The sequence below is a fragment of the Pristis pectinata genome, chromosome 6 (genome assembly GCF_009764475.1).
Source record: "Pristis pectinata isolate sPriPec2 chromosome 6, sPriPec2.1.pri, whole genome shotgun sequence".
Taxonomy (NCBI): domain Eukaryota; kingdom Metazoa; phylum Chordata; class Chondrichthyes; order Rhinopristiformes; family Pristidae; genus Pristis; species Pristis pectinata.
Genome location: NC_067410.1, coordinates 108,171,498 through 108,196,275, shown reverse-complemented (window position 1 = coordinate 108,196,275; position 24,778 = coordinate 108,171,498). Strand labels below are relative to the sequence as shown.

General features: G+C 44.5%; 1 protein-coding gene across 1 annotated transcript in view; it reads right to left on the bottom strand.

Annotated features, from left to right (window-relative positions):
* Nucleotides 1-24,778, bottom strand: part of LOC127571382 (neprilysin-like) — a 222,825-nt gene that overhangs the window by 119,292 nt on the left and 78,755 nt on the right. Inside the window, 2 exon segments of the mRNA XM_052017696.1 lie at nucleotides 3,457-3,552; nucleotides 3,637-3,717. Coding sequence (XP_051873656.1) covers nucleotides 3,457-3,552; nucleotides 3,637-3,717 — 177 coding nt within the window.

The following is a 24,778-nucleotide window of genomic DNA, read 5'->3' as shown; positions in this document are numbered from 1 at the left end:
GACATCGGCGCAGGAATGGATATTGAATATTCTTGGTTTTCAGGGTTTTAAAAGGGTGGTGTTACTGGTCAGAGACACAGTTACAGCTGCAGACAGGATAGATAATGTAGAAGGATCTTCTCTAGAGTCAATATAGGTGGAAGTTAGGAATAAGAAAGGGGCAGTTACCCTCCTGAGATTATTCTATAGGCCCCCCAGTAGCGGTAGGGATACAGAGGAGCAGTTTGGGAGGCAGTTTTTGGAGACATGCAAAAATAACAGGGTTATTATAATGGGAGACGTCAGCTATCCAAATATTGATTGGCCCCTACTTAGTGCCAAAGGTTTAGACGGGGCGCAGTTTGTTAAGTGTGTCCAGAATGGATTCCTGACGCAGTATGTTGACAGGCCAACTAGAGGGAATGCCATATTAGATCCAGTTTTAGGTAATGAACCGGATCAGGTGACAGATCTTTTGGTGGGTGAGCATTTGGGGGACAGTGACCATTGCTCCATAACCTTTAGAATTGTCATGGACAGGGATAGGAGCAAAGAGGACTGGAAGATATTTAATTGGGGGGAGGCAAATTATGAGGCCATAAGGCGAGAACTTGGGAGTGTAAATTGGGGTGACATTTTTGAAGGGAAATGTACTATGGAGATGTGGTCGATGTTCAGGGATCTTTTGCAGGATCTTAGGGATAAATTTATCCCAGTGAGGCAGAGAAGGAATGGTAGGGTGAAGGAACCGTGGGTGACGAGAGAGGTGGAACGACTAGTTTGGAAGAAGAGGGCAGCATACATAAGGTGTAACGGGCAAGGATCGGACAGGGCTCGTGAGGAATATAGAGTAGCAAGGAAGGAACTTAAGAAAGGGCTGAGGAGAGTGAGAAGGGGACATGAAAAGGCTTGGCGAGTAGGGTTAAGGAGAATCCCAAGGCTTTTTTCTCTTATGTAAAGAGCAGAAGGATGGCTAGAGTAAAGGTAGGTCTGATTAAAGACAAAGGTGGGAGGATGTGCCTGGAAGCTGTGGAAGTGGGTGAGGTTCTCAATGAATACTTCTCTTCAGTATTCACCAAGGTCTTGATGATACTGAGGACAGTGTAGGTGAGGGTAATGTTCTAGAGTATGTAGACATTAAGAGAGAGGATGTGTTGGAGTTGTTAGAAAATATTAGGACAGATAAATCCCCGGGGCCTGATGGAATATTCCCCATGCTGTTTCATGAGGCGAGGGAGGAGATTGCTGAACCGTTGGTTAGGATCTTTGAGTCCTCGTTGTCATCGGGGATGGTACCGGAGGAATGGAGGGTGGCAAATGTTGTCCCCTTATTCAAAAAAGGTAGTGGGGATAGTCCAGAGAATTACAGACGGGTGAGCCTTACGTCTGTGGTGGGTAACCTGTTGGAAAGGATTCTAAGAGATAGGATTTATGAGCATTTGGAGAAACATGGACTGATCAGGGACAGCCAACATGGCTCTGCGAAGGGAAGATCTTGTCTCACAAGCCTGACAGGGTTCTTTGAGGAGGTGACCAGGAAGGTTGATGAGGGTAGTGCAGCGGATGTGGTCTACATGGATTTTAGTAAGCCGTTTGACAAGGTTCTGCATGGTAGGCTTCTTCAGAAGGTCAGAGGCCAAGGGATCCAGGGAAGCATGGCCGTGTGGATTCAAAATTGGCTTGCCTGTAGAAAGCAGAGGGTTGTGGTGGAGGGATTACATTCGGATTGGAGGGCTGTGACTAGTGGTGTCCCACAGGGATCGGTTCTGGGACCTCTACTTTTTGTGATATTTATTAACGACTTAGATGAGGGGGTGGAAGGCTGGGTTAGCAAGTTTGCAGATGACACAAAGATTGGGGGTGTTGTGGATAGTGTGGAGGGCTGTCGAAGCTTGCAGAGGGATATTGATAGGATGCAGAGCTGGGCTGACAAGTGGCAGATGGAGTTCAATCCAGAGAGGTGTGAGATAGTACACTTTGGAAGGACAAACTCCAAGGCAGAGTACAAGGTAAGTGGCAGGATTCTGGGCAGTGTAGAGGAGCAGAGGGATATGGGGGTTCATATCCACAGATCACTGAAAATTGCCTCGCAGGTGGATAGGGTAGTTAAGAAAGCTTATGGGATGTTAGCTTTCATAAAACGTGGGATCGAGTTTAAGAGCCGCGAAGTGATGATGCAGCTTTACAAAACTCTGGTTGGGCCACATTTAGAGTACTGTGTCCAGTTCTGGTCGCCGCATTATAGGAAGGATGTGGAGGCATTGGAAAGGGTGCAGAGGAGATTTACCAGGATGCTGTCTGGATTAGAGAGTATGGATTATGAGGAGAGACTAAAGGAGCTAGGGCTGTTCTCATTGGAGAGAAGGAGGATGAGGGGAGACATGATATCTTGTAGACCTCTAAGATATTGAGAGGAATAGATAGAGTGGACAGCCAGCGCCTCTTTCCCTGGGCACCAATGCTCAAAACAAGAGGACATGGCTTTAAGGTAATGGGTGGGAAGTTCAAGGGTGATGTCAGAGGGAGGTTTTTCACCCCGAGAGTGGTTGGTGCATGGAATGCGCTGCCTGGGGTGGTGGTGGAGGCTGATACATTGGACAAGTTCAAGTGATTGTTAGATAAGAATATGGAGGAATTTAAGATAGAGGGATATGTGGGAGCAAGGGGTTAGATAGTGTTAGGTGTGGTTTGAAGGGCGACACAACATGGTGGGCCGAAGGGCCTGTATTGTGCCGTATGGTTCTATGGTTCTATGGTTTAACCTATCGGTATATCTTTGGAATGTGGGAGGAAACCAGAGCAGCCGGAGGAAACCCACGCACACACGGCAAGAATGGACAAACTCCTTACAGACGGTGGCTGGAATTGAACCCCGATCTCTGGCGCTGTAATAGCATCCCGCTAACCGCTATGCTACCATTCCACCTTCAGATTGTACAGATCCTTGGTTAGGCTGCACCTTGGGTATTGGGTGCAGTTTTGGTCTCCTTACCTGCAGAAGGAAATTCTGCTGTGGAGGGAGTTCACTGACTGATTCTGGGGACAATGGACCCAATAAATCCAATCCAATAAATAGTGCAAAAAGAAGGAATAATGAGATAGTATTCATGTGTTCAAGGACTATTCAGAAATCTGATGGCAGAGGGGAAGAAGCTGTTTCTGAATCTGTGTGGTCTTCAGGCTCCTGTACCTCCTCCCTGATGGTACTAATGAGAAGAGGACATGTCTCGGATGGTGAGGGTCCTCAGTGATGGACATCCCTCAGGGACAGAGAATTCCAGAGGTTCATTATCTCTGGGGGATGGAATTTCTATGCACCTCAGTTTTAAATGACTGCTCCCTTATTTTGTAACTATAGGGAAAGCATGTATGATTGCTTAACATATTTGAACCCCAGGATTTCAGCAATAAACCCAGTCAGCTACAATTATTCATCCCGTCAGCTTCGATCAAACATAAGCCGTGTTTAGATCTTACCATAATTGTTTTTCCAGTCATTGGTTGCAACAGGCCACTCAAACAAATCAGCCAGCATGGTAATCAATGGCTCCCCGCCTTTCTTCTCAATTGCCGCTGAAGTAAATACAAGGAGAGGTGTTAGTGCAAGTCAGGGCAGCGGTGGCGAACATCTGGAATAATGGCAGGATCACCACTCACTCTGATTCGTGCACGACTTGTACAGCGTCTTTGCTTTCTGAATTGCGACAGAACCTCCATCGCCTGGCTTCTCCAGGACATCTAGAACCAGTGCAGAGAAGGAAGATATACTATCAGTGGGGGTAAATGGACTCAGAATCATTCTTGTAAGAATTTTCCACCATAAAAGCAAAGCTTTTCATCCAAAGATCAAAGAAACTTGGAAATAGGACAATGCAGACCCTCAAACCTGTAACTGGACTTGAATGGCCAAGGCGTAGAAAACTATGGACTGAGTGCTGGTAAACTGGATAAGTATAGACAGGTACTTGATGGCTGGCAGGTTGATAGACCCAACCTGCTTGATCTTTTTTCCTATGTCAATCCCTTCACGGTAGCGTAGTGGTTAGTGTAACACTACTACAGCGCCAGCGACCGGGGTTCAATTCCCGCCGCTGTCTGTAGGGAGTTTGTACGTTCTCCCCCTGTGTCTGCATGGGTTTCCTCCAGGTGCTCCGGTTTCCTCCCACATCCCAAAGACGAATGGGTTAGGAAGTTGTGGGCGTGCTATGTTGGCGCCAGAAGAGCAGCGACACTTGCGGGCTGCCCCCAGCACATTCTCAGTAATGCAAAAAGATGTATTTCACTGTGTGTTTCGATGTACATGTGACTAATAAATAAATATCTTATCTTATCATTCTACACACTAAACAAGTGAACCTCTGTAAACTTCTTCCAATGCATCCTGAATAAGAGCTACGATCTCTGCATAGTACTCCAGGTGTGATTTCACCAAAACCCAGAAGGTTTTAATGAGACTTCCTCCACTTTTATGCTCCATTCCCTTGGAATAAAGGAAAGAGGCAGTAACGCATTTATGTCCACTGCCATATTACTGAGGCCAGAGGAGGATACAATATTGCAAGTCCCCTATGTGAGATCAGCCAGGTCTCGGGATTAGTGGAGATGAAGGTATTTGGGAGCTGGTACTCTTACCCATTGATCCCAGTCCAGAGACATGAAGACCAAATCCCCTCTGGTCTGCAGGGTCAGTACTGAGGCATGACCAGACTATTGGAGAAATTGGATTGAATTGAATTGGTTTGTTATTGTCACATGTACCATGTACAGTGAAAAACTTATGCAACACACACAAAATGCTGGAGGAACTCAGCAGGTCAGGCAGCATCTATGGAGGGAAATAAGCAGTCGACGTTTCGGACCGAGACCCTTCATCAGGACTGGAACGGAAGATGGAAGAAGTCAGAAATTTGTCTTGCATACCATTCATACAGATCAATTCATTACAACAGGTAAAACAATAACAGAATGCAGAATAAAATGTTACAGTTACAGAGAAAGTGCAGTGCAGGCAGACAATAAGGTGCAAGGTCATAACGAGGTAGATTGTGAGGTCAAGAGTCTATCTTATCATACTAGGGAACCATTCAATAGTCTCATAACAGCGGGAAGAAGCTGTCCTTGAGCCTGGTGGTATGTGCTTTCAGGCTTTTGTATCTTCTACCCGTAGGGAGGGGGCAGAAGAGAGAATGTCCTGGGTGGGTATCTTTAGGACCTGTCTTTAGGACAAGATGATACGTCAAGTTCCCAAGCAGCACAAAGGTAAGAATGCCACAGCATTACTTTGTAGAAGATAATATCCTGGGCCGATATTCACTCTGCAGCTAACATCACCATAAACAGATCATCAGACCCCCGTTATGTTGTTGTGTGTGAGGAGTCTTTGATATCTCTGGGCCTGTACTCAATGAATGATGAGGAGGGGATCTCATTGAAACCCACTGGATACTGAAAGGCCTGAATAGAGTGGATATAGAGAGGATACTTCCATTAGTAGTAGAGTTCAGGATCCGAAGGCAGAGCCTCAGAATGTCCCTTTAAAGCTGGGAGGAGGAAGAATTTCTTCAGCCAGACGGTGGTGAATCTGTGGAACTCGTGGCCACAGAGGGCTGTGGAGGCCAAGTCATTGGGTGTATTTAAGGCAGAGATCGATAGGTTCTTGATTGGTAAGGCGGTTAAGGAAAATGCGGGAGACTGGGGTTAAAAATAATCAGCCATGATAGGATGGCGGAGCAGACTCGATGAGCTGAATGGTTTAGTTCTGCTCCTATATCTTATGGTGTTATGGTTACGCTGTTTGTGTGAGCTTGCTGCATGCAATTTACCTTGCTTCCTACACCCCAACGGTGACTTCAATGTTACTTCATTGGTTATAAAACACTTATGGATATCTTAAAAGGTGCTATAGAAATGCAACTCTTCCTTCCATCAGACCAGGGGGGTAACATATTTCAACCTAGCTGTACGTGATGATTGGAGACGTTCGCTGGCTGATCCTGGAGGTTGGACCCACCACTGTGAGATGGATGGACAAAACAGAAAGGGTCGCTGGGTTTCCTCCAGGTGCTCCGGTTTCCTCCCACATTCCAAAGACGTACGGGTTAGGAAGTTGTGGGCAGGCTATGTTGGTGCCGGAAGTGTGGCGACACTTGCGGGTTGCTGGCAGAACACTCTATGCAAAAGATGCATTTCACTGTGTGTTTTGATGTACATATGACTAATAAAGATATCTTCTTTTATCTTAAATGGCTTTGAACAGCATTCCATTGAACAGCATCAACCTTATACGATGAGATGGACTCTTGACCTCACAATCTACCTTGCACCTGATTGTCTACCTGCAATGCACTTCCCTTTAGCTCTGACACTTTACTCTGCATTCTGCTATTGTTTTTGCCCTGTACTATCTCAATGCACTGTGCAATGAATTGATCTGTACGAACAGTATGCAAGACACGTTTTTCACTGTACCTTGGTACAAGTGACAATAATAAACCAATACCAATACCAATAAATAGGGCTCCAACAGACTGATACCCCATTCAGAAGCACAGAATCAAGTAGCCAGCACACTTGGCTCAGTGTTCCAGATGCTAACACCCCACCGCCATCTCTCCCTGGAGAAAATCCAGAGAGTGAGGGGGATATAGAAAACTCTCCTCTACATTGCCTGAGAAATGGGCCACATAGGTTCCCTACCCCCTCACCTTGTCCTGCTATGATTGGCAGCTGATCGTACAGGAAGGAACTTTCCTGGATTCAAATGTCCCAAATGCATCCTAACCAATGAGGAGGCACAAGAGATTCTGCAGATGCTGGAGTCTGGAGTGACCAATTGAAGGGTCTTGACCCGAAACAGCGACTGTTTATTTCCCTCCATAGACGCTGCCTGACCTGCTGAGTTCCTCCAGCACTTTGTGTGTGTTGCTCCTAACCAATGAGGTCTTTTTGCTAAAGGACTCCACAACTAAGTGGCCTGCTTAGACCTTTCCCCTAAAACTACACATGAAGACTGGTAGTTGTCAGGAAAGCCAATCTGTGCACAGCAAGAACCCATAGACACTGTAACAATGGGGTGATTCAGTGAGGTTAATCGAGAGTTAGACACTGGCCAGCTTGTTCTGTTAAGGAAAACTGTGCTGTTGTCAAAATGGACACGTCAGTTCAGCAACTTGCATTGGACTTAAGCTGGGCACAGTGATCCATCCACCAGAGACTTGTTTAGGTGAGTGAGCATGAGTTCTCGCTGAAATCAGGCTCTTGTCATTGGGTGTATATAGGTGGTCCTTTCAGCTGTAGTAATTGCAAATTCCTTTGAATGACCCAGGAGTTCCTGTAACTTTCATATATTATTCTAAATTCATAAATTAAGCTAAATAAGAGGCTGGACAAACTTGGGTTCTTTTCTCTGGAGCGGCAGAGGCTGAGGGGTGATCTGTTGGAGGTGTATAAAATTATGAGGGTCATAGATAGGGTGGACAAGCAATATATTTTTCCCATCATTGAGTGATCCAATACCAGAGGGCATGCATTTAAGGTGGGAGGGGGTAGGTTCAGAACAGACGTCAGGGGCACGTTTTTTACTCAGAGAGTGGTGGGCCTGGAATGCATTGCCTGATAGGGTGGTGGAGGCAAATTCATTGGGGGCTTTTAAGAGGGGCTTGGATGGGCACATGAATGAGAGGAAAATAGAGGGATATGGGCATTCTGTAGGTAGGAGGGATTAGCTATGTTGGCACAACATTGTGGGGCAAAGCGCCTGTTCCATGCTGTACTGTTCTATGTTCTATGTTATTGGCACTCCAGACAAGATGGGGTGAGTTCCCAGGCATGTAGCTCACACTGGACCTCAAGATGGACGCACCAATCCCATTATATCCAGATCTCAGAACATATGGGTTGCACATTAATGACAAGGCTCTAAAGGCAAATAATTATCCTTCTGACAGATGTGAGGCATGGGGGTCAGAGAAACTGGAAAGTTTGGAAATGAAGCCAAAATCCCCCAAGCTTCTGGTGATCACTTCCCCATTGGCACCTCGCGGTTCCAACACCAACAGTGAGCTGCTATTCAACCTGATTCGTGTCTCACAGACCTGTTAAGAGATTTTTCAAGAGGTAACCAAGAGGATTGTTGACGGTAAGGCGGTGGATGTCGTCGATATGGACTTTGGCAAGTCCTTTGATGAGGTCTCGCATGGAAGTCTAGTCTGGAAGGTTAGATTGCATGGGATCCAGGAGATTTAATTAAGAGGATGCTTAATTGCCTTGATGCTCGGAGGCAGATGGTGATGCTGGAAGGTTGTTTTTTGAACTAGATGCCTGTGACTTGTGGTGTACCACATGGATCAGTGCTGAGGCTATTGCTTTTCATCATCTATATAAACGATTTGGTTGAGAATGTACAAGCCATGTAAGTTTGCAGATGACACTAGAATAGGTGATATCATAGCCAGTGAAGAAAGTTATCAAAAATTACAGGGGGACCTTGATCAGCTTGTAAATGGGCTGAGGAATAGCAAATGACATTCAATTCGGATAAGTGCAAGGTGTTATTCGACTTTCACAGTGAAAAACAGGGCCCTGGGGAGTGTTGTCGAACAGAGGGACCTAGGAGTGCAAGTACATAGTTCCCTGAAACTGGTGTCACAGGAAGACAGGGTGGTGAAAAAGGTGTTTGGCACACTGGCCTTCATCAGTCAGGGCACTGAGTATAGGAGTTGGGATGGAATATAGACCAGTACAGCACAGTACAGGCCCTTCAGCCCATAATGTTGTGCTGCAGTTGTACAAGATGTTGGTGAGGCTGCATCTGGAGTACTGTGTACAGTTTTGGTTACAGTATTTGTCGGGGTGATCTGACAGAGATGTATAAAATCATGAGGGGCATAGACAGGGTGAATGCACACAGTCTGTTTCCCAGGGAAAGGGAATCAAAAACTAGGTGACGTAGGTTTAAAGTAAGAAGGGAAATATTTACAAGGGACCTAAAGAGCAACTTCTTCACACAGGTGGTACATATATGGAACAAGCTGTCAGAGGAGGTGGTTGAGGCAGGTACAATAACAACACTTAAGAGACACTTGGGCAGGTACATGGATAGGAAAAGTTTAGAGGGATATGGGCCAATCGTGAGCAACTGCGACTAGCTTAGATGGGCATCTTGGTCGGCATGGACGAGCTGGGCAGAAGGGTCTGTTTCCGTGCTGTATTACTCTATGACTCCATGACTGACACTGTAACCACAACTACCTCCAGTTACTAGCAAAGAACAGACAGCTGGCAGAACTCAGTGGGTCGGGCAGCATGTGTGGAGGCAGAGGGATGGTCGACATTTCGGGTCAAGACCCTGCATCAGCCGCCAGCCGCTATCTCCCAACTCCAACCTCCCCCTCCCCCACCTGTCTCCATCTGTCAACTCCTCAGTCCTGTACCTCAAATTACTGCCTCCTCTACAGCCACTGTTTCCATAGATTCAACTCAGCAGAGCTACTGAGGACAGAAAAGGTTGCACAGCAGATTTGGTGTTCCCGTGGCAACAAAACAACTAGTGTTTAATACTGTAACATGACTGTTATTGGAACAGAATATTGTCTGCATACATTTGCAGCTTAATCTGGAAACCCATTGTTTTATAATTCCACTTTTATACAGTCGGATAATGAAGACTATCCATGAGCAATTAATAGCATAAGCATTCACTAGACGGGGAGTTGTGTAGAATTCCCTACTTTGAAGAAAGCTATAATGTAGAAGCTTCCAGTATGATTGAGATTACCAATGAAATACATCTGAAGTACATGCACTGTTGTCACTTGGCAGTCAATTCATGCACAGCAAGCTCCCATGAACACAAATCAGATTGGATTTCAAGCAGTGTAGTTGCAGGGGTACAAGTTGTCCAGTATCCCGGAGTAAGTCCCTCTTATCTTTTTTAAAGTAGTGTCACAGACTCTTTGACATTCAACTGATGGGCCGAAGGGCCTGTTTTGTGCTGTATGGTTCTATGGAAATAGTGAGGCCTTGGTTCAGTCGATTATCCAAAAGGGAGTGCTTCTGAAGGTGCAGTATTCCTTTGGTACTGGGAACTGGGATTTCGTACGAGTCCCTTGTGAAGGAAATGAACAATAATCTTCTGTCTCAAGACTGGTATCCACTAGATCATTCAAAAATGACCAGCCCACTTATACATAATGTACGTGACTTTTAATTATAATGACAACTTGAGAGAGAAGGAGTGGAAGAGTGCCCACAGAAGCAGCTGGATGTCAAATGTTGGCTGATGATACATTTGGATGGCGGAGGCTCAAGTAAACACCAGCAGAGATTGTTTGGACTGCGTATCCCATAACTGTGCTGTTATCCAGATTGGATGTGGTCAGACCGCATTTGGAATACTCTGAACAATTCTGGGGCCTATATCTAAAGAAAGATGTGCTGGCCTTTGATGAGACAGTCCAGAGGAGGTTCACAAGAATGATCCCGGGAATCAAAGGCTTTACATATGAGGAGTGTTTGCTGGCTGTGGGCCTGTACTCGATGGAGTTCAGAGGATGAGGGAGGATCATTGAAACCTGGATGTGGAGAGGATGTTTCCACTTAGTAGGAGAGTCCAGGATCCGAGGGCACAGCCTCAGAATAAAGGGGTGTCCTTTAGAAATGAGATGCAGAGGAATTTCTTCAGCTAGAGGGTGGTGAATCTGTGGAATTCGGAGGGCTGTGGAGGCCAAGTCATTGTGTGTACTTAAAGCAGAGATCCTTGACTGGTAAGGGGATTAAGGATTACGGGGAGAAGGGGGGAGAATGGGGTTGAGAAAAAAAATCAGCCATGAGTGAATGGCAGAGCAGACTCGATGGGCCGAATGACCTAATTCTGCTCCTGTATTTTATGGTCTTATAATTCTGCATGTGTACTTTTATAACTAAATCATTTGGAGGATGTAGGCATCTTGATAACAACTAATGGGTTAGTTATTTTCACTCAGCCATTATCACATTAAGTGGTTCCTGAGCAGTCAGTAAACAAAAGCTAAAAATAACCTGAATGCATTGCAGCAACAGCTTCCTTCTCGAGCAGAGATAAAATGTTGAGGTAGCACAAAAATGCAACGGTTGCTAAAATGGGTCAGAATTTCCCACTGCTACTCCTGGAAGCACAGGAAAGTTGTATTTTCCAACTTACGGACAAAACCAATAAGGACGTCTGTGAAAAAAACAGAACCTGTTCATTGGCTTGTACTGGGATCTGCACTCAATGTGCTGTAACCCACAAGATTTGGATCTGGAGCTGGGAAGTGGGATTAGGCTGGAACGGTTCTCCTGCAGTTGTGTGGACATGATTGAACAAGTGGTTCCCTTTCTGCTGTATGATTCAATGATCATTTATCCAAGTACCTCCACCCCCTTCGGAACCTACACCAGAGACTACATTTCTGGGAATCAGCCCAAAACATCTGCTGTAATCGTTTTCTTTAACTCTACTCCTATGAAACAATGTACGCCCCAGACAAACATTATTCTCAACACTGGTGCCCCACAAGGCTGTGTCCTCAGCCCTCCACTCTGCTCCCTATACACTCATGACTGTGTGGCCAGATTCTGCTCTAACTCCAACTACATGTTTACAGATGATACCACCGTTGTAGGCCGTATCTCAAACAGCGATGAGTCGGAGTACAGGAAGGAGATAGAGAGCTTAGTGGAATGGTGTCATGACAAAAACTTTTCCCTCGATGTCAACAAAAGAGCTGGTCATTGACTTCAGGAAAGACGGCAGTGTATGTGCACCTGTCTACATCAATGGTGCTGAGGTCGAGGGGGTTGAGAGCTTCAAGTTCCTGGGAGTGAACATCACCAACAGCCTGTCCTAGTCAAATCACGTAGAAGCCACGGACAAGAAAGCTCACCAGTGCCTCTACATTCTCAGGAGGCTAAAGAAATTCAGTTTGCCCCTTTGACTCTCACCGACTTTTACAGATGCACCATAGAAAGCAGTCTATCTGGATGTATCATGGCTTGGTATGGCAACTGCTCTGCCCAGGACCGCAAGAAACTGCAGAGAGTTGTGGACACAGCCCAGCACATTACAGACAACAGCCTCCCCTCCTTGGACTCAGTCTTTACCTCTCGTTGTCTTGGTGAAGCAGCCAGCATAATCAAAGACCCCACCCACCCGGAACATTCTCTCCTCTCTCCTCTTCCATCAGGTAGAGGATACAGGAGCCTGAAGGCATGTACCACCAGACTTAAGGACAGCTTCTACCCCACTATGATAAGACTATTGAACAGTTCCCTTATACGATGAGATGGACTCTGACCTCACGATCTACCTTGTTGTGACCTCGCACCTTATTGCACTGCACTTTCTCTGTAGCTCTGACACTTTGCTCTGTACTGTTACTGTTTTTTACCTGTACTACGTCAATGCACTCTGTACTAACTCAATGTAACTGCACTGTGTAATGAATTGACCTGTACAATCGGTTTGTAAGACAAGTTTTTCACTGTACCTCAGTACAAGTGACAATAATAAACCAACACCAATACCAATACATATTGCCATTGCAAAAAGTATGACTCTTCCAGTCCATCACCCTTCAATGCTCCACAGCATTTCAAATGCAACAAACACAAAATGCTGGAGGAACTCAGCAGGTCAGGCAGCATCTATGGAGGGAAATAAACAGTCAACATTTTGGGCCAAGACCTTTCTTCAGGACTCGATAATGTTTCCTGATGATGGGTCTTGGCCTGAAACGTCGACTGTCCATTTCCTTCCATAGATGCTGCCTGACCTGCTGAGTTCCTCCAACATTTTGATAGATAAGGTATAACAAGATAAGATAAGATATCTTTATTAGTCACATGTACATCGAAACACACAGTGAAATACATCTTTTGCGTAGAGTGTTCTGGGGGCAGCCCACAAGTGTTGCCATACTTACGGCGCCAACATAGCACGCCCACAACTTCCTAACCCGTACGCCTTTGGAATGTGGGAGGAAACCGGAGCACCCAGAGGAAACCCACGCAGACACAGGGAGAACGTACAAACTCTTACAGAATTGAACCCGGGTCACTGGCGTTGTAATAGTGTTACACTAACTGCTACAGATTTCCAGTGCAGTGTCTCTTGAGATAGCATTTCAAATGTTACCAATTGTTTAATATATTTAAAGCTTGAAGTTTTCAGTGCAACACCTCTCCTTTTTTCCCTTCCCTTCCCTTCCCAACATCCAAGGATCCAACAGTCCTTCCAGGTGGAGCAGTGACTTATCTGCACATCCCCCAATCTGCATTTGGTGTTCATGATGTGGTGTCCTCTACACTGGAGAAACCGAATGCAGATTAGGTAGTCGGCTTGTGAAAGAGTGTTCAAACTGCAGGAGTGACTCTTAAGTTTCTTGCTTCCTGCCACTTTAATTCACCATCCTACTCCACTCTGACCTATCTGTTTGTATTCTAATGCAATAAACTGAGAAACAACACCTTATCTTCTGTCTGGGCATGCTGCTGCCACAAAACAGCACATTTCACATCATATAACTCAATGATAATAAACCTGAATCTGATTTTTCTGATTCTGGACTCAACATTGAATTCTAGAACTTCAGCTAACTCACTTCCTTTGTCTATCTCAGAACCAACCATTTCTATTGTAGGTCCATCTGTGATAGAGTCATTGAGTCATACAGCACGAAAACAGGCCCTTCAGCCTAATTGGTCCATGCTAACCATGATGCCCATCCAAGCTGGTCCCATTTGCCTGCATTTGGCCCATATCCCTCTAAACCTTTCCTATCCATGTATCAGTCCAAATGTCTTTTAAATATTGTTATCGTACCTGCCTCAACCATTTCCTGTGGCAGCTCGTTCCATGTATGTGGTTTTGACTCAATTTTCTTCTCTCTCTTTAGCCCAGCCTACCTTGCTCAGAATGATTTACAAAGTGTTCCACTTTCTATGTTCCACTTTCTGTATACTCACTTACCAACTGCCCTCTTATTCCCTATGTACATTCTCTCTCTCTCTCTCTCTCTCTCTCTCTCTCTCTCTCTCACTTCCCCATTAACCCCTAACCCCTTGACTGCATGATCTCTGCAACTTATCAACTTATCCCAATGGCAATCCTGGCTTCACCCAATCAGAGATATTCCCCTTTGTCCCATGTATCCACCACCATTTCTGCAGTTTAAAACAAATTAGATTTCTCTCTCTCTGGGGAAGGATCTTGGGTCTGAAGCATTAACTCTGTTTCTCTCGCCACAGATGCTACCTGACCTGCTGAACATTTCCAGCATCTGTTTTAGATTTGCAGCATCTGCAGTCCTTTGATTTTTATTCAATGTTTTTAGTTTTTCATTTTCATTCAGTTTATAGTTCTAGTTATTATCTTTCTTTGGTAAAACTTTGTTCAGAAGATGAATTAGCCCAAGCTTGCATGCAGCAGAATCGAGACAACATCCTGCCCTGGTCTGATAAGCAGTGAGTGACTTTAAGCCACAGACGTACCAGGATATGATGAATCTCCAGTAAGTCTGACAACCTACGCTTGATATTTGATGGCATTTCCATCACAAGTCTTCCACCATTGATCTGAGGTCACTGTTGACCAGAAAGTCAACTGGGCCAACCAAATAAATACTGAGCAACAGGTCTAAGTCTGGGTATCTGACATTCCTAGAGCCTTTCCAATATCTACAAATCAGGAGTGTGATGGGATAGTTTCCACTTGTCTGGATTGGTGATGCTCCAAAAAGCAACAACCACAATCAACTGAGACAAAACAGCCCATTGGGATGGCACCTCATTCAGCAGCCCAGATACTAATTCCATCCACCACAGTTGCACCAGGGCTACAGTGTGCCCCAGGTTACTCAGAGAGCACCTCCCAAACCTATGACCTCCATTCGAAGGGGAGCAGGCAAGGGAGGTGGTGAGGGACAAGGAAAGCATGTGCATGGAAGCATCACCTCCTCCCTGCTCCCCTTCAAGTCATACACCAAATGACTTTAAGATATAAGATTTCTTTGTTAGTCACACGTACATTGAAACACACAGTGAAATGCATCTTTTGCGTAGAGTGTTCTGGGGGCAGCCCACAAGTATCGCCACGCTTCCGGCGCCAACATAGCATACCCACAACTTCCTAACCCGTACATCTTTGGAATGTGGGAGGAAACCGGAGCACCAGGAGGAAACCCACGCAGACACGGGGAGAACGTACAAACTCCTTACAGACAGTGGCCTGAATTGAACCCGTATCACTGGCGCTGTAATAACGTTACGCCAACCACTACACTACCACGTTCTTCCTTCATCATTGCTGGGTCAAAATTTCCCAGAAAAGAAGGCATATGGCATACTTGCCTTCATTAGTTGAGGCATTGAGTTCAAGAGTCAGGAAATTATGTTTAAGCTTTATAAAACTCTGATTACGCCACATTTAGAGTATTGCGTTCAAATCTGGTCACCTCATTATAGGAAGGATGTGGAGGCTTTGGAGAGGGTTCAGAGGAGGTTTACCAGGATGCTGCCTGGTTTGGAGGACATGCTTTATGAGGAGACGTTGGACAAGCTGGGGCTGGTTTCCCCAGAGCAGTGGAGGTTGAGGGGAGATTTGATTTAATTCAATATAAAATTATGTGAAGCATAGATAGAGTAGACAGCCAACATTATTTTACCAGGACTGAAATATCTCATTCTAGAGGGCATGTATTTAAGGTGAGAGGAGGAAAGTACAAAGGAGATGTGCGAGGCAAGTTTTTTACACAGAATGGTGTGTGCCTGAAATGCACTGCCAGGAATGGAGGCTGATGGCATAAGAGTGTTTAAGAGACTCTTAGATAGGCACATCAGTATGCAGAGAAGGGAGGAATATGGTCAATGTGAGGGGAAGGAGGATTAGATTAATTAAGAGTCATTGGTTTAATTAGTTCGGCACAACATCGTGGGCTGAAAGGCCTGTCCTGCATTGTACTGTTCTATGTTCTATGTTCCAAAATCCTGGAAATTTTGCCCCAAAGCCCTATGAGAGCACCTTTACCAGAGCGATTGCAATTCAAAAGGCAGCTCATCACCACCTTCTCAATCGTAAGAAGGGATGGACAATAAATGCTGGACTTACTACCATCGCTCACATCACAAAACGGGAATAAATTAAAGTGCTTGGGTATTTTCAGCTATTGAAGAAAAGTTTTGGGCAAATGCACCGACTATTGTTTTTCATAATAAATTACAATTAAATCAGTAATGCAATAAAAAAAGCCCTCACAGTCGAATTCATCCAATGCTGACTACATTTTCACTAATCCAGGTTATCTACCTTATCCGATCTTATGCTATCCAGCCACATCACTGATGAGCATAGTCTATTATGTGTCCATAAACAAATGTGCCCCGTTAGTCATCTAGGAACGCTATACAATATGGTTTTGGTATTGTTATTGGTTTATTATTGTCACTTGTACCGAGGTACAGTGAAAAACTTGTCTTGCATACCGATCATACAGGTCAATTCATAACACAGTGCAGTTACATTGGGTCAGTACACAGTGCATTGATGTAGTACAGGTAAAAACAATAACAGTACAAAGTGTCACAGCTACAGAGAAAGTGCAGTGCAATAAGGTGCAAGGTCACAACAAGGTAGATCGTGAGGTCAGGGTCCATCTCATCGTATAAGGGAACCCTTCAATAGTCTTATCACAGCAGGGTAGAAGCTGTCCTTGGTTTTGGAGATCTGTAGGTTGCAGAACCAATGAGGGAGCAGTCTTTTTTAGACTGAGTATTGTGCAATGAGAAATGGCTGATTTAATAATCTTGTGGTAAAATCATCCCTTGGAAAAAGTGCTGACAATATAGCAGAATTTTACATTAAATTTGAAAAGGATGTAGTTCAATCTGAAACCCGAGTTTTCAATTTAAATCCATGATGGTGTGAAGAACAGGCTGGATAAATTTGTAAACTGGCTTATTATTGCCATGTACCAATGTAGAGTGAAACACTTTGTTTTGCAAGGTTGGGCTGTGGTAGATTGGGATATGACTGTAGACAGGCAATGACCAGGACTGAATAAATGATCTGGGACAAAGGTCCTTTGAGGCACAGAAATATCACAGGATAAATGGTCCAACCATGGATTTCAACTGAAATTAATGAGAGTTTTAAATCCAAGGAAAAAACCTGTAACATTGCCAGAAAAAGCAGCAAGCTTGAGAATTTGGAGAACTTGAGAACTAAGGAAAGGATGGCCAAGAAATTGGTAAAGAAAGAAAAATAGAATAACTGGCGAGGTATAAAAACAGAGTTATTCAGTGTGGAAACAGACCTTTCAGCCCACTGATTCCATGATGAACATGTACACAAACTCTAAACCAATCCAATTTTATTCACCGCCCCCCCCCAACATTATTATCAACTCCCCACAAATTCTACCACTCACCCACGCACCAGAGGTAATTTACAGTGGACAATGAACCTACCATCCTATAGGATGTGGGAGGAAACTCGAGCACCCAGAGGAAACCCATGCGCTTACAAGAAGAACGTGCAAACTCCACACAGACAGCACCGGAGGGCACTGGATTTGTGAGGGACTGCAGCTCTGCTAACTGCACCACCACGTCGCTCCAATCTCCAGCTCTAAAACATACAGTAAGAGCTTCTATACGTATATAAAAAAGAAAGAACTAGCAGTGGCAAATGATGATCCCTTTCAGAATAAGACAGCAGAGTTTTTAATGTCGGGTAAGGAAAGGGCAGAGGAATTAAACAGAATCTTTTGTCTGTCTTCATAGAGGAAGACACAAAAACACTCTAAAAACTAATGGGGAACCAAGAGTTGGTATTGGTATTGGTACTGGTATTGGTTCAGTGTAAATGAAGAAATATGTAATGCTACCAAAGTAGCTTCTGAGTCTGAAAACTGAGATCTCAAGGACCTGATGATCTACATCCCAGAATTTTGAGAAAGGTGGATATAGAAAGAGTGGATGTTCTAGTTATCATCATTCATTAACTTATAGATCTTGGAGAGGTTTTTGCAGAGTGGAATGTAGCAGGTGTGATCCCACTTGGTGCACAGTTGCAATGAATTGATTTGCATGAACGGTCTGCAAGACAAGTTGTTCACTGTATCTTTATACACATGACAATAATAAACCAACTGTAATTCTCTTCTAATAAACCAGATCCAACAAGGACTTGAAACATATGGGTTATCTTCAGGTTGGCAGGTAGCAATTAGAGGGGTAGAACAGGGTTGGTGCTTTGGTCCCAGGTAAATCATATTAATAACATAGCTGAGGGGACTAAATGTAATATTTATGCTTGCAGATGACCTAAGTTAAGTGGGAATGGGAGCAGTGATGAACACTGAGAATTGAAACGGATATAGACAAGTTAAGTGAAAGAGGAACAACCTGACAGTTGCAGTATAATGTGGAAAAATATGAGGTTGTAGTGGCTGCTACTGCGATGTGAAAACAAGACACTAGTCGATGGGTTTCAGAACAAGAACTGGTTTATTTTCCGGCCTTTTAAGAGAGACTGTTCCTGCCCACTTAGAACGGCAATGACGTATATGCTACATCATCAAACCTTTCCCCGTGCGCTGGTTCTCCCAGTCGCTCGGGGAAGACGAAGGCCCAACGCCATCTTGGGCCTCGCCGCTCCGACGACGCGCGACCTGACCTACGAGCCGGTTCGCTTGCTTGGACGGTGAGTCGCTACAAGGTTATCAAAACAAAAACAAAATTGCTGAATATTTCTTAACTTGTGAGAGATTAGGAAAAGTCATCAAAGGGACCTACTTGTCCTCAAACTCAAGTCATTGAAAGCTAACATTTAGGTGTAGCATGCAATTAGGATAGCCAATAGTGTGTAGGACTTTATCATTAGAGATTTAGAGTAAAAAAATAAGGATGTCTTATTACAATTATAGAGGAGTTTGGTGTGACCACACCTGAAGTATTGGTGCAATTTTGGTGTCCCTACCTAAAAATGAATACACTTGTATTAGAGGGAATGCGGCAAAGAGTTTGGGATGGCAGTTTTGTCACATGAGGAGAGATCGAGTGGACTAAGCCCCTGTTCTCTGGTGTTTAGAAAACTGACCTCACTGAAATGGACAACATTCTTCGAGGGCTATCTTCCCATAGATGCTGCCTGAACTGCTGAGTGTTTTCAGAATCTTCTGCTTTTATTTCAGGCTTCCATCATCTGCAGTGTTTTTTGATGGTCATTTTTAGAAGTTTGACAGGTAGGGCACAGGTGGATACTTCCTCCATCTAGAAACTGGGTTCACTATCTCAGAATAAGTGGTAGGCCATTTAGGACTGAAACGAGGAGAAATTTCTTCATTCAAAGTTCACTGAGTCTTTGGAGTTCCCTGAGGAGACTCAGTCGTTGCATTCAAACCAAGATCAATAGATTTCTGGATATCAAGGAAAACAAGGAATATGGGACGAGGGCAGGAATAGGGGTTTGGGGTAGAAGATCAGCCACGATCTTGTTGACTGGTGGAACTGGCTCAAAGGATTCACTCCTGTTCCTTGTGTTCTTCTGTTCTGGATCCGCATTTTGCAAGCCACGTTTTGAAAACAGAATGCATGGTTGACATCATAAGATTTATTGCCAACAGAAGAGTTTAATCAGAGTTGAAAGAAATTCCCAAATATTTTAAGTAGATTTTCAGGTTCTTTTGTTCTGTTATTTTTAGAAAGAAATGAACATTTCAAGTCCAAATGCACTATTTAATGTAAATTTTTGTGCTACATTTGAGGTTAAAAATAGGAAATGATGAGAAAACACCAGTGATTTGTAGTGTCCAAAGCTTCCAATAACACATCCAGGAACATGTATCCTGGAGCCAAAATCTCTGTGGTCTCCTAAATGACGTCAATATGAACTCCTGCCATGATTACATAACAGCTGCAGCTTCTTAATTAGTTTCTCAATGAACACAGTGTTTCTTTTGTCAAAGTCATGACTGATATTCAGCCTTAAAGGAATACACACCTGTATTTTCCGCTATATGCTTCCCTGAGTCTTTACATCCAGGAGGACCAACCTCCTTCAGCTGGAAGTTCACTAACCAGATTAAAGGATGTTGTGTCCGAACATCGAGCACAGAGCAGCACAGCACAGGAATAGGCCCTTCGGCCCACAATGTCTGCGCTGAACACGATGCAAAATTAAACTAAATCTCTCCTGCTTGCTCATGATCCATATACCTCCATTCCCTGCATATTTAGGTGCTCACCTAAAAGCCTCTTAAACATCTCTATCATAGCCGCCTCCACCACCACCCTTGGCAGCCCATTCCAGGCACCCACCACTCTATGTGGAAAAACTTGCCCCGCACATCTCCTTTAAACTTTCCCACTCTCACCTTAAATGCATGTTCTCTGGTATTTGATATTTCTACCCTGGGGAAAAGATTCTGACTGTCTACCCTGTCTATGCCCCCCATAATTTTATAAACTTCCACCAGGTCTCCACTCAGCCTCTGACGCTCCAGAGAAAGCAACCCAAGTTTGTCCAACCTTTGCAAACACTACACTCTGTCTGTGCCCTTCACGATCTTGTATTGGTATTGGTTTATTATTGTCATTTGTACCGAGGTACAGTGAAAAACCTGTCTTGCATACCATTCGTACAGATCAATTCATTACACAGTGCGTTGAGGTAGTACAGAGTGCATTGAGGTAGTACAAGGTAAAAACAATAACAGAATACAGAGTAAAGTGTCACAGTTACAGGGAAGTGCAATGCAGGTAGACAGTAAGGTGCAGGGTCAAACAAGGTAGATTGTGAGGTCAAGAGTCCATCTCACCATATAAGGGAACCATTCAATAGTCTTATCACAGTGGGATAGAAGCTGTCCTTGAGCCTGGTGGTATGTGCCCTCAGGCTCCTGTATCTTCTTCCTGATGGGAGAGGAGAGATGACCTGGGTGGGGGCTTTGATTATGCTGGCTGCTTCACCAAGGCAGCGAGAGGTAAAGAGAGTCCATGGAGGGGAGGCTGGTTTCTGTGATGTGCTGTGAGCTGTGTCCACAACTCTCTGCAGTTTCTTGCGGTCACGGGCAGAGCAGTTGCCGTGCCAAGCCATGAAGCATCCAGATAGGATGCTTTCTGTGGTGCTTCGATAAAAGTTGGTGAGTGAAGGGGACATGCTAGGAAGAGGGGCAGCAGCTCTTCAGCATGGGCCAGATTGTCGTCTTCTAAATTCTGAATGAGCGCTAATGTTATAGAGTCATAGAGTCATACAGCACAGAAACAGGCCCTTCGGTCCTACCTATTTGTGCCCACCAAGATACCTATCTAAGCTCATTTCGTTTGCCTGCACTTGACCTATTTCCCTCTAAACCTTTCCTTTCCATGGACCTGTCCAAATGTTCTTTTAAACATTGTTATTGTACCCGCCTCTACCACTTCCTCTGGCAGCTCGTTCCATGTGCTCACCAGGGTCTGTGTGAAAAGCTTGTCCCCTTTGAATCTTTCCCCTCTCCCATTAAACCTATTCCCTCTTGTTTTAGACTTCCTTGCCCATCCATCCTATCTATGCCCCTCATGATTTTATACACCTCTGTAAGGTCACCCCTCAGCCTCCTTCACTCCAGGGAAAACAATCCCAGCCCATCCAGTCTCTCCTTATACCTCAAACCCTCCAGTTTTTCCAACATCCTCATGATTCTTTCCAGTTTTTCTGCACCTTCTCTGTGCTCTATAGTTATTTGATGATTCTGTGCCTTGAGTGACCAATGAAGCAGTTCAGTCTGTTTTTGTTGGAGGCCATTTAATGGTCCATTGTTACTGAGTTCAATTCAGTGCAATTATACTCTGAAATAGGATAGTGGAGTGCACTGCTTATATAAGGATGCTGGAATCAACCAGGGCTTTCAAATGGGAAGTACACAAGAATTTTTAAGGTTACAGGGAAAGAGCAATAAATAGGGACTGATGGAATGTTTCTACTCGGACTTAGCATTGACTTGATGGGCTGATTGGCCTTCATCTGTGCTATAACTAAGCTCTGATTCTCTGGCCAATATTTGATGGAGAGACACGTCAAGTCGAGTCGAGTTTATTGCCATGTGCACAAGTACAGTGAGGTACAGGTACAGTGAAAAACTTGCTTGCAGCAGCATCACAGATAGGTTTGGACAACACAAGATAAATACATAAATTAGACAAACAAAGACACTGGACTTATGAAGGGCGGACTGCAGCATAACCTATGAAACTTCGATAATGCTGCACACTGGGATTTTGACGGTGCTGGATCAGCAGATTTTCTAGACTATTGGATGTTATTCCTTACCTTTTTTTAGATCATAAGACCGAAAGATATAGGAGTAGAACTTGGCCATTCAGACCATCGAGTCTGCTGTGCCATGGCTGATTTTTTTTAACCCCATTGTCCCGCCTTCTCCCCTCGACCCTAACCCCCTCACCAGTCAAGAACCTATCAATCTCAAGTCACCCAGTGACTTGGCCTCCACAGCCCTCTGTGGCAACGAATTCCACAGATCCACCACCTTCTGGCTGAAGAAATTCCTCCTCATCTCAGTTTTAAAGGGACGTCCCTTTATTCTGAGGCTGTGCCCTTGGAAGAGATGTTCCACAGCAGTGTAATAAATTTTCCAGTGAATTTGAAGGGAGGACAGGAAGCAGGACTGTGGTCAGTTTAAAGACAGTATGGGAAATAGGGATTCATTTAAGATTTATTTAAGATATCTTTACTAGTCACATGTACATCAAAACACACAGTGAAATGCATCTTTTTTGCATAGTGCTCGGGGGCAGCCCGCAAGTGTCGCCATGCTTCCGGCGCCAACATAGCACGCCCACACCTTCCTAACCCGTACGTCTTTGGAACGTGGGAGGAAACTGGAGCACCCGGAGGAAACCCACGCAGACACGGGGAGAACGTACAAACTCCTCACAGACAGCAGCTGGAATTGAACCCAGGTCGCTGGGGCTGTAAAGTGTTACGCTAACCGCTACACTACCGTGAAAGGAAAGAAACATGGGAACAGGGGCTGTGGTAAGTCTAAAGGGAACGCAGGAACTAGGGCTTCAGTGAGTCAGGAGGGAACACAACATCATTACCTGGTAGGCCAGTTGTTGGACCATGGTATTCCAGCACAGTAAGGGAATGCTGCTGACTGGCACAGTCCAGGCTGCAGGAGGACGTGCTGAGGGACGCACTGAAACTCGGTGCAGCCAGCGCTAAGGGTCTGTGGGGAAGGACCACAGTCTGGGCTCCTTCGCTACGGCACATGGAGGGGCAGAGTCAGGTGGGGAAGCCCCTCGAACAATGAAAGGGAGCCATGTGAGTCACAATGGTGCTGTTTATTTGTGCTTTTTCTTTAAAACTTTACACTACTGAATGTAACAACCATGAATGTAAAAGTTTTTTGCACCGTTTCTTCCTTTGTATATATTTGTGTTATTAATAAAGTCCATTTTTGAAGTAAAAAAAATCAGAATTCTAAATGGTTGGGTAGTAGATTATTGGAGTTTTATTGTATATTGCAGATGTGTTTAATGGGGAGATAATTAGCTTCCCCTTTAATGTATTAATGTAATTGGCTTCAACTATACCTGCATTAGTCACTTGTGAGTTTAACCTTTGCAGACAACTCAATAAAATTGTGAAATTGTAAAACCCAGAGGAACCCTTCTGTAGAACCCCTTAAGGCCGATAATCTACCATCAGAACTGGAAAAAGTTAGTGGTGTAACCATTTTTAATTAAGAACAGAGGCAATACAAGAAACCCTGCTGTGTAGGAAGGCTTCAGACTTGCTCACTAAGCCACAGGGAAACGACTGCCAAAAATACTGAGGATGGAAAAGTTGGAAGCAGCAACATAAAGGAACAGTTTGAAAGGAAAACAGAATTGTTTCAACAGGAAGGATTTTAGATGCAACTGGAATTTATTATTCAAGTAATTCAGGAACAAACCTAATTGGCTTATTGGGGATATTGTAAGGAAGGAGAGAAAGAACGTTAAATGTTCAGGAAAGGAACGGGTGTGGAAGTTCAATAAAAACAGTTTGAAATGTTGAGGCTTCCAGAAAGGGTCTGTGATTCTGTTCTATTGGTAATTGGTTTATTATTGTCACATGTACCGAGATGTTTGCATGCCATTCAGATAGATCATTCCATACATTGAGGTAGTATAATGTGAAAAAAACAGAATGCAGAATATAATGTTACAGTTACAGAGAAAGTGCAGTGCAGGTAGACAAATAATGTGCAAGGGCCATGACGAGGTAGATTGGGAGATCTTTATCGTATAAGAAGCCCATTCAAGAGTCTGATAACAGCAGGACAGCAGCTGCCCTTGAGCCTGGTGGTACATTTTTTTAAGCTTTTGTATCTTCTGCCTGGTGGGAAGGGGGAGAAGAGGGAATAACTGGGGTGGGAGGGGTCATTGATTATGCTGGCTGCTTTCCCGAGGCAGCAGGCAGTGCAGACAGATTCAATGGAGGGGAGGCTGGTTTTCATGATAGACTGCATTCTCTGACATAAACCTTACAATGAAAACATTCTCTTCTTATGTCTGTGAGTGCTGAAGCTGGGAGCACTAACTACACAGAGAGGCGAGGGAAATTGTTGCAGTGGGGCTGCGGTAAGATTTGACACTAATGCTGAGAGTTTGGTCCAAGGTGCTTTCATCAGTTGGTTCACATCAGGTCAACCAAGGGCTTTATAAGGGACAGTCGCTGGGAACTTCACCGAATAAGATCAGAGAACATTCAATACACAGAAGGAAGCCAGTTGGCCCA